The 13025-nt window shown below is 46.8% G+C and overlaps 1 protein-coding gene across 11 annotated transcripts in view; it reads left to right on the top strand.

Moving 5' to 3' along the window:
- LOC115167370 (ankyrin repeat domain-containing protein 11-like) overlaps positions 1 to 13025 on the top strand; it is a 138059-nt gene that overhangs the window by 90759 nt on the left and 34275 nt on the right. For 7 of the 11 annotated variants that reach the window (XM_029721746.1, XM_029721748.1, XM_029721752.1 and 4 more), the window contains one exon: positions 11681 to 11826. The exons of 3 other annotated variants lie outside the window; for them this stretch is intronic. In XM_029721746.1, coding sequence (XP_029577606.1) covers positions 11740 to 11826 — 87 coding nt within the window. In that variant the 5' untranslated portion in view covers positions 11681 to 11739. Of the gene's footprint in view, positions 1 to 11200; positions 11218 to 11680; positions 11827 to 13025 lie in introns of those variants that run through there. One more of the 11 variants, XM_029721749.1, reaches the window with a different exon arrangement.

Raw genomic sequence — 13025 nt, 5'->3', positions numbered from 1 at the left:
TCTCTGCCCCTGTCCCTACAGGGTTTGCCACACTCAGAATGCTGATGTGGTCCTCCTCCAATCACTGGTGGCTTGACGTTGGGGTACCAGGAAGCTCCGTTGAATCTTTTTGGCTCATTAATAGTTCCTCACGGCGTGACGTTTCCCCGCGGTCACGTGGGTCGTACTGGGGTACGGATGTAAAAATCCCTCAATCTGCCATTGGTGCCAATTTCAAATTAACCCCAAGGTTGCCTTGTTAAATCTTGTTCATTCTCTTAAATGAAGTACCATGACTGTTTTATCATTAGCTGGGAATGTTTGTGTATTTTCGTGTGCAGGGTGTGCTGTTAGCATGATAACACTCATTTAAAACAGATTGGTAGAATAGCTAGCCATCGTTAGCATCCACTTGTTGAAGTAACTTTTCAGTGAAATGGAGTTGACTGGAAACTACGACATGAATATACACTGAACAAAAATATAAACGCAACATGTCAAGTGTCCCATGTTTCATGAGCTGAAATTAAAGATCCCAGAAATTGCCCATAGGCACGAAAAGCTTATTTCTCTCAAATGTTGTGCACAAATGTGTTTACATCCCTGTTAGTGAGCATTTCTCCTTAGCCATGATAATCCATCCACCTGAGAGGTGTGGCATATCAAGAAGCTGATTAAACAGCATCATCATTACACAGGTGCACCTTGTGCTGGGGACAAAAAGGTCACTCTAAAATGGGCAGTTTGGTCACACAACCCAATGCCACAGATGTCTCAAGTTTTGAGGGAGCGTGCAATTGGCATGCAGACTGCAGGAATGTCCACCAGAGCTTTTGCCAGAGAAGTTCATTTCCCTACCATAAACTGCCTCCAACGTCGTTTTAGAGAATTTGGCAATACATCCAACCGACCTCACAACCGCAGAACACGTGTATGGCATTGTGTGGGTGAGCGGTTTGCTGATGTCAACGTTGTGAACAGAGTGCCCCATGTTCGTGGTGCGGTTGTGGTATGGGCAGGTGTATGCTATGGACAACAAACATAGTTGCATTTTATCGATGGCAATTTGAAGAGATACTGTGATGAGATCCTGAGCTCCATTGTCGTGCCATTCATCCGCCACCATCACCTCATGTTTCAGCATGATAATGCACGGCCCCATGTTGCAAGGATCTGTCCACAATACCTGGATGCTGAAAATGTCCCAGTTCTTCCATGGCCTGCACACTCGTTGAGCATGTTTGGGATGCTCTGCATCGACATGTACGACATCGTGTTCCAGTTCCCACCATAATCCAGCAGCTTCGCATAGCCATAAAGAGGAGTGGGACAACATTCCACAGGCCTGATCACTCTATGCGACGGAGATGTCGCACTGCATGAGGCAAATGGTGGTCACACCAGATACTGACTGGTTTTCTGATCCACTCCCCTACTTTTTTTTAAAGGCATCTGTAACGAACGATGTATTCCCAGTTATGTGAAATCCATAGATTAGGGCCTAATGAATTTATTTAAATTGACTGATTTCCTTATGAACTGTAACTCAGAAAAATCTTTGAAATAGTTGCATGTTGCGTTTTATACTTGTTCTGTGTGTGTGTGTGTGTGTGTGGTATGTATGTATGTGTATCCATATCTCTATATATCTCATTCACAATATTTGGATGGGAGCTATTATCCAGGTATATAAGAGGCTTGGCTGAACTGCTTTCAATGGGGAAATATTGCTTCCTCAACCCGCTTCTGTGATTTTCATTGAAACTTTTTACTTCGCTGTGTGGACCTGTAGTCCCTGCAGCTCATGGCGGAGTAGTAGATATGTCCTCTCTCTTTCTCTGTGTGTATATCCATGCTAGCTGGTCATGTGATACTGTTAAACGTATGGAGAGGCTCAGCCCACGCAGTGGAAAAAGTGAACTCAACCCCGCCGCTGCACACAAGCTCCCAGAGGACTGTCTGTTTACTAAGGCTTGCTAGAATTTTAGGGGCTTGTTTGTTTTATCATCCCAATGGAATTACGGTAGTTGTGTATCCCGACTGTTTCATGTTCATAAGCAGCTTGTCCAGTAAATGTGTTTGTAAGCCAGATGCAGTTGCTTGCGAGTGGAGACTGGAGATTTATTAGCAGTGTGTGTTCTCCTCATGGGTCCTACCATGTCAGTGGACAGTGAGGGGGACAGAGGCCTTCACAATAGGACCCTGTGGATCCTATTGGAGATACCTGGGAACAACACACATTGCTGTCTCAGAATGAAATTAAGTTTTTGTGCAGCGACATAATCATCTGTTAGTATCATGGCTATGTAATTAACATGGAATATGTTTACCATAGTATTCCAGACCAGGGTTCTCCCAAAGATTTTTTTTTAACAAGCTGGTACTGATTATTGAGGTGAGGCCCAGGGGGTGCTGTGTCCTTGTTTTGACTCAGAGATTTTAACATCTTTTAACACTTGAAACACCATTTCCTGCAATCTAGAGCCTAAAATTATAACAAATAAAATAGCAAACACAGTGCACTATACACTATTTCCACAGTAGTTTTCCTAGAATTATACTAGAAATTACATTTTTCAATTGTCAACAGAGCTGGGACCATGAGGGCCAGGCAAGAGTAATTCAGTGTGTCACAAGGCTTGGAATGTTGTGATGTTAGGGGTAGGGCTGGGATGATATGGCTTAATGTTTTTATTTTAGTTTTGTTTTTTGTTTTCTCAAAATAAGCTTTGTTGCGCAATTTAAAGGTAAATACACTGCATTTCAAACAGTCGGTAATAATCTAATGAATTCAGGGCTTTGTCAAATTATACCTCGGCTAAATATAAGCCTTCAACCATAAGACCCACTAATTATTTTATCAAAATAGTATAACCTGCTTTTTGCTATAATCACTGATCTGGCTTTCAAGTCTGTCTATGAAAATGCCCCCTTTTTGTTATTACATTTTTTGACCAGACCCATGCATAATGCACATATATTAATAATGAACTTCTGGTAGCAGGCATTATAGAAAATGAACACAGGTCTCATAAACAATCTCTAAAGCACATGCCCACCCGCTCGTGAATAGACAGCTAATCTTTATATTTACAATCTAGCCAACTTGGCACTATTTGCTTGCTAATACTGTAGAACGGTACATCCTCTTGTTTCTAACGGTTTGAACAACAGCCTGTTCACGTTGTTTAGAACGTTGAAATCAAGTGGCCTACCTGGATAAGATGAATATTTCTCAGAATGAGTTCCCAATTCCTTATATAAATGTTTTTGATTATTCTCATTGCATGTTTATTAAACACAGACTAGACAGCTAGCACAAGTCTGTGGCTAAAATGCTGCTGGCGGCACCGCGTGACAAACTGAGCATTCATGTTAGTAGGGTCTGCTCTGTTGTTAATTTTGGGAGCCGAGGTGTAAAAAGGGTATTGTTACAAATGTTAAGTTCTCCTCTATTACAGTAAAATGTCTTAATGTGTTTTGGTGTCCAAACCACAAAATATCCAATGACATTTATTTGAAGACCAAAAAAAACACTATTCTGTTTTAGAAAAAAACTTAAATATATGCAAATGTACATAAATAATTTGCCTACGTGTCAATTGTAGGTGATAGCCTACGCATATTGGCTACACCCTCTCATGTCCACACCGATGCTGACATGAGGGAGGCACCAGAAAATGTAGCCAGACTTCAAATTACGTATAAATATTAGGGTTGGAATTCAGATGCTTTTTTTGTGTGGCTACAGATAGCTAACAGCATAGTGGGCCCTGCTTTACTGAAGTTGCGAAATATTGCAAGTCAAGAAATTGCGAGATACAGCATTCCATTACGAGATACAGCTTTTGATTGCCGGTAGATAGGCTCTGGCTCTGTCAACCTGCCTGTACAGTGCCCATCCCTTCTCTCTCCATCCCTTCCTAGCTCGCTATGAAAGATGCCATTTTTTGTTCTCGGAAATAACGCAACTAATCAGTCGACTCTGTTCCAAAAATACTGAAGCTTAGGAGTCGATTCCTATTGAATCTTGACTGAAATGGGAGTCGACAACAGGAGTCGACGTGCAAGCAGTCGAGGAATCAATTATTTTGGAGTCTATTCTCCACCACTGTCATTGTCGTTAACGGTTGGTAAAATGGCTGAGAAAGGCAAGCGACAGCAGCAAAGTCCTGTATGCCAATACTTTGAGAAGTCAAGTGAGAAGGAAATGCAAACTTTGCAAGGTTGAATTGACGTGCAGTGATGGTAGTACAGATGCAATTTTTAACCATCTGAAAGGGATAGACCATGAGACCCAAACCATCGCTGGACCAGAGCAGCTGCGTTGGGAATTCATGCGGAATTTGTGGATTTTTCTTAGTTTTAACCAAGTCTTTTGTGTGTGTTTTCTTTTTTGCTGCTCAACATTTTCCATTTGTCACATTCCAAATAGATCGATATATAGATATATCTGTCGATATATCTATATTGGCTAAACGGCAGTCATGTTTGACTAAGTAGCCTCACCAAAATCAGACCAAATTATTTTATGACTTTATCATATGCAGAAATTATTTTGTTACTTTGAAACTAAGGATGTGACAAATTGACAATTTTGCTTAACGTTTAAACTGCCACTTTAAAAAGTCTAAGGCACTGCATCTCTATGCTAGAGGCGTCACGACAGACACCCTGGTTCGAATCCAGGCTGTATCACAACCAGCCGTGATTGGGAGTCCCATAGGGCGGCGCACAATTGACCCAGCGTCATCCGGGTTTGGCCGGTGTAGGCCATCATTGTAAATAAGAATTTGTTCTTAACTGTCTTGCCTAGGTAAATAAAGGTAACAAAAATATAAGAAAAAAATATAAGAAAAAATCCTTAAATTCCATGTCAATTTACAATGCACGATAATGGTCCTATTACATATGTGTTGCCGGGCAATGACGTTATATCTACTACAAACTTTTACAGACACAGAACGCAGCTACAGTACATTGTCGATAGCGACAATTGATAACTTTAAAACTGCCGGTCTGTACCTTTTTCCAACAGTAGAATTCTGCTCTGGCGTAAAATGTTCTATTTTCTTCCAGACAATAAGCATCGCTGATTGATATGCTGCAGTTTATGGTATGGTAGCTAGATGTTTTATTTCTGTTAAATGTCTTGGGAAGTCAAGGTATTTAACAAACTTTAAAGTACTTTTTTAGGAGAGAGTGGTCTGCACGCATGCAGCAGCTTGATTATTTGATTGACCGTTCTCGTTGCCTAGTGATGTACTTTAGTACCGCTTCAGTAGCGGCATTCCTTTATAGACAAGTAAAATGTCCATAGGGATTTTTCTTAACGTTAAGGATCCCAACTTCATTTTAATGTTTAAATGTTCACACCCCTAATTGAAACCAGCGTTTCTCAGGTTGTATTGGTTTTCAAATCAACTTTCTTTCATTGTCCACCAGCAAAAGGTACGATCCAGGTCATATTAGAAACCCATGATCATTGTTGGATCTTTAGATCTCCCCTCCTTCAAAATTTCGATCTGATATTTTCATCTGTTACATAAAACCGTTCACGTGTACGGTGCGCATTTGAGAGCGGTGTTTTACTGCTAATTGCATTTTGGAACATTCACGCATATAGTCAACTACCATGTGCTCCTTGCTTCGCTTATATTGTGAAGAAATATTTAATCAGCTTTTTAAGTTAAATGTTCTGATCTGTTGCATCAGCCTTATTGCTTTTTTGAAAAAAAATGTTTATGTACAGTGGTATGATTTTGGGATATATCGTCCCGCAACTGTCCCAGAGTCAGTTTGGAATATTTATTTCTCCCACAGAATGACAAGCCACATTTTTTTTTTACATAGTGGTGCAGCAGTGGGGAGAGCCCTGCAGACATCAAAGAAGATACAAAAGTAAGTTATAGCAAGTAGCACAGTTATAAAACGCCTTTTCTGCAACAGTGTAGTGCTGAAGCAGGAGAAGAGGTGAGCGCTCTGTGTAGTGTAGAAGCAGGAGAAAAAGGTGAGGACTCTCAATGTAGTGTGAAGCAGGAGAAAGAGGTGAGGGCTCTCAATGTAGTGTAGAAGCAGGAGAAAGAGGTGAGGGCTCTGTGTAGTGTAGAAGCAGGAGAAAGGGGTGAGGGCTCTCAATGTAGTGTAGAAGCAGGAGAAAGAGGTGAGGGCTCTCAATGGAGTATTGAAGCAGGAGAAAGCACTTTAGAGCCTAACCTCCAGCTCTGCTGACCAGGGGTCAGTCTCAGTAAAAACGTCCCCATTGGGAACCCATAAAAGACCACATTCTTCACTCATCTACTAGGTCAGTGCGATGAACCCTGCCTCTGTTGGGATAGTCTGATTCATGCTAAGAGTAACAACTCTAACCTGTGTGTGAACCCCCCCCACCCTCTCCAAGCACCAATCATAGTTGAGAATAGTCAGCTAGCTAGCAAGCCAATGCTTTTTGCTTTGTCTAATGCCTCAAGTGCGTGGTTCCTAGTTACATGACCAATCACTGATGTCAGGTGACATTGGTGCCTGGAAGGGCTTTCACCAAAACAACCCACATCAAAGACTGTTTATGTAGACCTTTAACATGGCTGCCATGTGCACCGTGTTTATGCTGTTGAAATTAAACGGATAATGCATTTCCAATAAGATATTGCAAGCAAAATAAGGAACGTACGTCACTTTGCCTGAAAATGCCAAATTTACACTTAACACACTTATCGACATTTTGCTGTTCCTTGATAGCAGATCAACTTTCTCACCAATAGGCCTTTAGCATTTGCAATTTGGCTCCTGGTGAGCTGCTCTTCCACTGTAAGCAGTGCTGTGAGGATGACGTGGGCTTTGTTTACCTAGCCTCCCAGACTAAACAATGTCAAAGTGAAATTCAATCGGTGATGTAATTTCATTACTCATGTAAGTAATGCTGAAGCAAGATAACTGTACAACATTGCATCAATAGCTCTGACCACCCCCAGGGTGGACCCTGTTTACAGAGTGGCAGGAAGGGACCCCTGGGGGAGTGTGGACAGACTGCACACATGGTGTGTGTTTATGGGGTTGGAAGGAAGAGAGCCAGGGTTTGTTGTTTTCCAGTGTAAAAGAGATGGAAGCGGATGCCGCAGGATCCAGCATTGGACCAGGGCCTCGGCCTCTCTACAGTACCTTACAGTGCATAGACTTACTCATATGTGATGAATTAGAGCTGTTGGCTTGTGGAGTGCGGGCCCCTCTGTGTGACACACACACACAGACTGATAGCAGATGCTGTGCAGCTTTTGAATGGGGTGGAAGGCGGAGGAAATGAGGCCTGTGTTTTGGAATGGATGTTATTGTGTTTCCTCTTAGGGTTCTGTGTCTGTGTTCCTCTCCCCGCTAAGAGATGAAAGCTCAGAACACACAGATAATACATGGAAGACTCTCCGCCAAAAACCCCTACAGAGGAACTGACTGAGGGCTCAATAACATAATACACTTATTTAGCCCCTGTGCCAAAACCACCCCGGAATCCTTGAAGACAACCTAATAACACAATTACGTCAAGAAGCACAGCATCTGAATAGTGATGTCTATAATAATATAGGCCTGTGGTAGTATATAATATAGTTATTACATGATATAAAAAAAGGGGGAGAGTAGCTTCAATAAATAGTGTTTTACTAAGTCAGTCACTGATATAGTACACAGTGGAAACCATATAGGAAAACATAATAGGCTCTTATTGACCCTCCCATGGGCATTACAGGCACCAACAGAGGGGAAATTGTACTTGGTTAAGTTATTAGAAAAATAATTGTAATATCAATTTAATATGAAACTGTTTCACACCACTAACATCAAAGGCTGGTTTCAGTCACAATGTGTGAATTTACAATGGTTTGGTGTTGTAGATTAGATTATCCTAAAATAGTGTGGAGTTTATTGTTCTAGATGGCTCAAACTAGGTCGGCACACTATGTGTGGATCATAGAATCTTTGTTTATCTCTGTTAGTAGTTGACCCCTTTGCCACTTTGTGCTGCTTGGAGTGTGTGGGGCTTTGGGGGACGGGGCCAGAGAACAGGGGTGGAGCCAGAGGTTTGCTGCGTCTCACTTTCCTTATGCCAGGAGGAGAGGGGAGCAGTGTTCCTCTGACTGTGTGTGTCGCTGGCTCTGGGATATAAATAGCTGTCTTTGAGTAGGAGAGCTGCAGAGGGAGGGCCATGGCGCCAGGGCAGAGCTGAGTGCCAGGCAGCGTTCCCGGGTAGTGGAGAGGGAGGAGGGGCAGGCTCCAGGGCAGAGCTGAGTGCCAGGCAGCGTTCCCGGGTAGTGGAGAGGGAGGAGGGGCAGGCTCCAGGGCAGAGCTGAGTGCCAGGCAGCGTTCCCGGGTAGTGGAGAGGGAGGAGGGGCAGGCTCCAGGGCAGAGCTGAGTGCCAGGCAGCGTTCCCGGGTAGTGGAGAGGGAGGAGGGGCAGGCTCCAGGGCAGAGCTGAGTGCCAGGCAGCGTTCCCGGGTAGTGGAGAGGGAGGAGGGGCAGGCTCCAGGGCAGAGCTGAGTGCCAGGCAGCGTTCCCGGGTAGTGGAGAGGGAGGAGGGGCAGGCTCCAGGGCAGAGCTGAGTGCCAGGCAGCGTTCCCGGGTAGTGGAGAGGGAGGAGGGGCAGGCTCCAGGGCAGAGCTGAGTGCCAGGCAGCGTTCCCGGGTAGTGGAGAGGGAGGAGGGGCAGGCTCCAGGGCAGAGCTGAGTGCCAGGCAGCGTTCCCGGGTAGTGGAGAGGGAGGAGGGGCAGGCTCCAGGGCAGAGCTGAGTGCCAGGCAGCGTTCCCGGGTAGTGGAGAGGGAGGAGGGGCAGGCTCCAGGGCAGAGCTGAGTGCCAGGCAGCGTTCCCGGGTAGTGGAGAGGGAGAGGCGGCAGGCTCCAGGGCAGAGCTGAGTGCCAGGCAGCGTTCCCGGGTAGTGGAGAGGGAGGAGCGGCAGGCTCCAGGGCAGAGCTGAGTGCCAGGCAGCATTCCCGGGTAGTGGAGAGGGTGGAGGGGCAGGCTCCAGGGCAGAGCTGAGTGCCAGGCAGCATTCCCAGGTAGTGGAGAGGGAGGAGGGGCAGGCTCCAGGGCAGAGCTGAGTGCCAGGCAGCGTTCCCGGGTAGTGGAGAGGTAGGAGGGGCAGGCGCCAGGGCAGAGCTGAGTGCCAGGCAGGGTTCCCGGGTAGTGGAGAGGGAGGAGCGGCAGGCGCCAGGGCAGAGCTGAGTGCCAGGCAGCGTTCCCGGGTGGTGGCGAGGGAGAGGGAGGAGCGGCAGGCTCCAGGGTAGGGCAGAGCTGAGTGCCAGGCAGCGTTCCCGGGTAGTGGAGAGGGAGGAGGGGCAGGCGCCAGGGCAGAGCTGAGTGCCAGGCAGCGTTCCCGGGTGGTGGCGAGGGAGAGGGAGGAGCGGCAGGCTCCAGGGTAGGGCAGAGCTGAGTGCCAGGCAGCGTTCCCGGGTAGTGGAGAGGGAGGAGGGGCAGGCTCCAGCCCAGCCCTCTGCACACACTCTGGTGAAAAATGCATTATGAAGGAGAAAAAAATAACTCTTTACATATAATTTATTCATAAGAGCTCGGAAGCGACCTCTCCACATGCAGACAGGGCAGTGGATACTAAAGAGAATAGGGTTAATCTAGTAGCATGGCGATTCAGCAGGAGGGAACTGGGCAGGAGAGGCCATACTAAGCTTACAGCAGAATAGGCCTCACTATGAAAACACTGCAGAGGTTTTAGCAAGGCCTCACTAGCTCACTGCAGAGTTGGCCTTTACTATGAAAACACTGCAGAGTGTGTATAGAGGGGTTCATGCTAGCACCTAACAGTGGGTTCAGAAAGGACTCCCACACTAGCACACCACTCCCACACTAGCACACCACTCCCACACTAGCACACCACTCCCACACTAGCACACCACTCCCACACTAGCACACCACTCCCACACTAGCACACCACTCCCACACTAGCACACCACTCCCACACTAGCACACCACTCCCTGCAGCACACCACTCCCTGCAGCACACTAGCACACCACTCCCTGCAGCACACTAGCACACCACTCCCTGCAGCACACTAGCACACCACTCCCACACTAGCACACCACTCCCACACTAGCACACCACTCCCACACTAGCACACCACTCCCACACTAGCACACCACTCCCACACTAGCACACCACTCCCACACTAGCACATCACTCCCACACTAGCACACTAGCACACCACTCCCACAGTAGCACACCACTCCCACACTAGCACACCACTCCCACACTAGCACACCACTCCCACACTAGCACACCACAACCACACTAGCACACCACTCCCACACTAGCACACCACTCCCACACTAGCACACCACTCCCACACTAGCACACCACTCCCACACTAGCACACCACTCCCACACTAGCACACCACTCCCACTAGCACCCCCTGCAGCACACCACTCCCTGCAGCACACCACTCCCTGCAGCACACTAGCACACCACTCCCTGCAGCACACTAGCACACCACTCCCACACTAGCACATCACTCCCACACTAGCACACCACTCCCACACTAGCACACCACTCCCACACTAGCACACCACTCCCACACTAGCACACCACTCCCACACTAGCACACCACTCCCACACTAGCACACCACTCCCACACTAGCACACCACTCCCACACTAGCACACCACTCCCACACTAGCACACCACTCCCACACTAGCACACCACTCCCACACTAGCACACCACTCCCACACTAGCATACCACTCCCACACTAGCACACCACTCCCTGCAGCACACCACTCCCTGCAGCACACCACTCCCTGCAGCACACTAGCACACCACTCCCTGCAGCACACTAGCACACCACTCCCTGCAGCACACTAGCACAGCACTCCCTGCAGCACACTAGCACACCACTCCCTGCAGCACACTAGCACACCACTCCCTGCAGCACACTAGCACACCACTCCCACGCTAGCACACTAGCACACCACTCCCACGCTAGCACACCACTCCCACACTAGCACACCACTCCCTGCATCACACTAGCACACCACTCCCTGCATCACACTAGCACACCACTCTCTGCTAGCACACCACTCTCTGCTAGCACACCACTCCCCGCAGCACACCAACACTGTGTAGTATGTATGTTGGGTAGGGTAGGGCAGCAGGGCTGTTGTCCAGACGTGCCATATCCCTGAAGACATTCCTCAGCTGTTACCGGGAGTCATGAAGCAGAGATGTTTGTCTCCTCCTGTCCAACAGTAAAAACCGTTTTACTGGCATTGCACAATTTCCCCCAACCTATATAATTCTCATGTTTTTGACATCATTACATTGGTTTCATTTAGGAATGTGTTTTGTGTGAATAAGGGATTAGCTACATGTCAGGATTGTATTAAAATCTTGCTTAGACTGACTTCCGTAAGCCTGTCTTTCACCGGCATCGACCACTATAGTATCTCTCTCACCCTATGGACATGGCAGAGCATTGAAACACCCTACTCTTCCAGGGCGGAGAGTGGGTCAGGAACAGGGGCGTTATCCCGCGCTCTTCCTCACCTTTTGAAACCAGAGTGCAGGTGTAATTGTTGATATTGGGTAGCCTGATCTACTGCTAATGGAAGCAATGTGTGGCGGGCGGAAATGTGTTTTCTGTGGAGGCGAGTGGCCCGGTGCTAACGTGTCTCTTTCCATCTCTATCTCGCACGCTCTCTCCTTTGGCAGACGGTCGATGACGATGCGATGGAAGCGTGAATGAGGTTTGGCGTGGCGATAGCTGAACGATGCCCAAGGGTGGGGGTTCAAAAACCCCCCAGCTGGAAGACTTCCCACTCAACACTGACATGGTGGAGAAGCAGGGTGGGAAGAAGGTAAGAAACACATGCATCACACACGTACTGACACCACAAATCTACACACATATATATATATACACACACACACACACACATACACAAGCCCCTTACCGCTCCTCCTGCATCGAGGGGTCATGTCCTCATTACACAGTAAAAATCATTATGGACTTTATAAGCAGCTCGATGGGAGTTGTCATTCAACTGGCTAAGAGCCCATTGTCGGTTTTTTGGGGATTATTTCTTATGACTGAGGTCCCATTTTGGGCTTAGGCTATGGTGACATTTCTACAGTAGAAGAAAAAGCTTGTTGAGAACACTTAAAATACAAGTTTGCAAAGTGCACCATGTCAAACTTTTTATTTTTTTTACCTACGTGAATTTTTGCGTCACTTGCAATTTATACACGTGCCCCGCTCTCTGAAACGTTCCTTGCTACTATATTGAATGCACTATGAATAACATCACACAATCCTCCCCTTTAAACACTGACATGCTTTCTGTTTTTCTAGATGTAGCCTAGAGCCAGGGAAATGGCTGTATGTAGGGTTGCATCAGCTTAATGACTAATGATATAGCATAGGTTACGTGCTTTAGCCAGCCAGCTATATATGGCTCATCTGAGTAGGTAGTCAAGGTTTTATCTATGAACTAATCTTCTTTATTTTTGATCAATGAAGCGGAGGCTCTGGCACTGTGTGGCAAATTGAGATCCTCATGCATCAAACGCAGCATTAAGTTGCTGGGCAGGCAGGCCAGGGCATTCTGCTACAGTCAACCTGACACTCTCTGTACTCTTTCAGACAAAACAAGAGAGAATAGATCCTAGAGATGTTCACCCTAGATCCTATGTTAGACAAATCAAATCAAATTTATTTATATAGCCCTTCGTATATCAGCTGAAATCTCAAAGTGCTGTACAGAAACCCTGCCTAAAACCCCAAACAGCAAGCAATGCATGTGAAAGAGGCACGGTGGCTGGGAAAAACTCCCTAGGAAAAACTCCCTAGAAAGGCCAAAAACCTAGGAAGAAACCTAGAGAGGAACCAGGCTATGAGGGGTGGCCAGTCCTCTTCTGGCTGTGCCGGGTGGATATTATAACAGAACATGGTCAAGATGTTAAAATGTTCATAAATGACCAGCATGGTCAAATAATAATAATCATTGTAGTTGTCGAGGGTGCAACAAGCACGTCCGGTGAACAGGTCAGGGTTCCG

The sequence above is a fragment of the Salmo trutta genome, chromosome 29 (assembly GCF_901001165.1).
Source record: "Salmo trutta chromosome 29, fSalTru1.1, whole genome shotgun sequence".
Classification (NCBI taxonomy): domain Eukaryota; kingdom Metazoa; phylum Chordata; class Actinopteri; order Salmoniformes; family Salmonidae; genus Salmo; species Salmo trutta.
The sequence above is the reverse complement of the archived record's forward strand: the minus strand, read 5'-3'. Positions and strand labels throughout refer to the sequence as shown.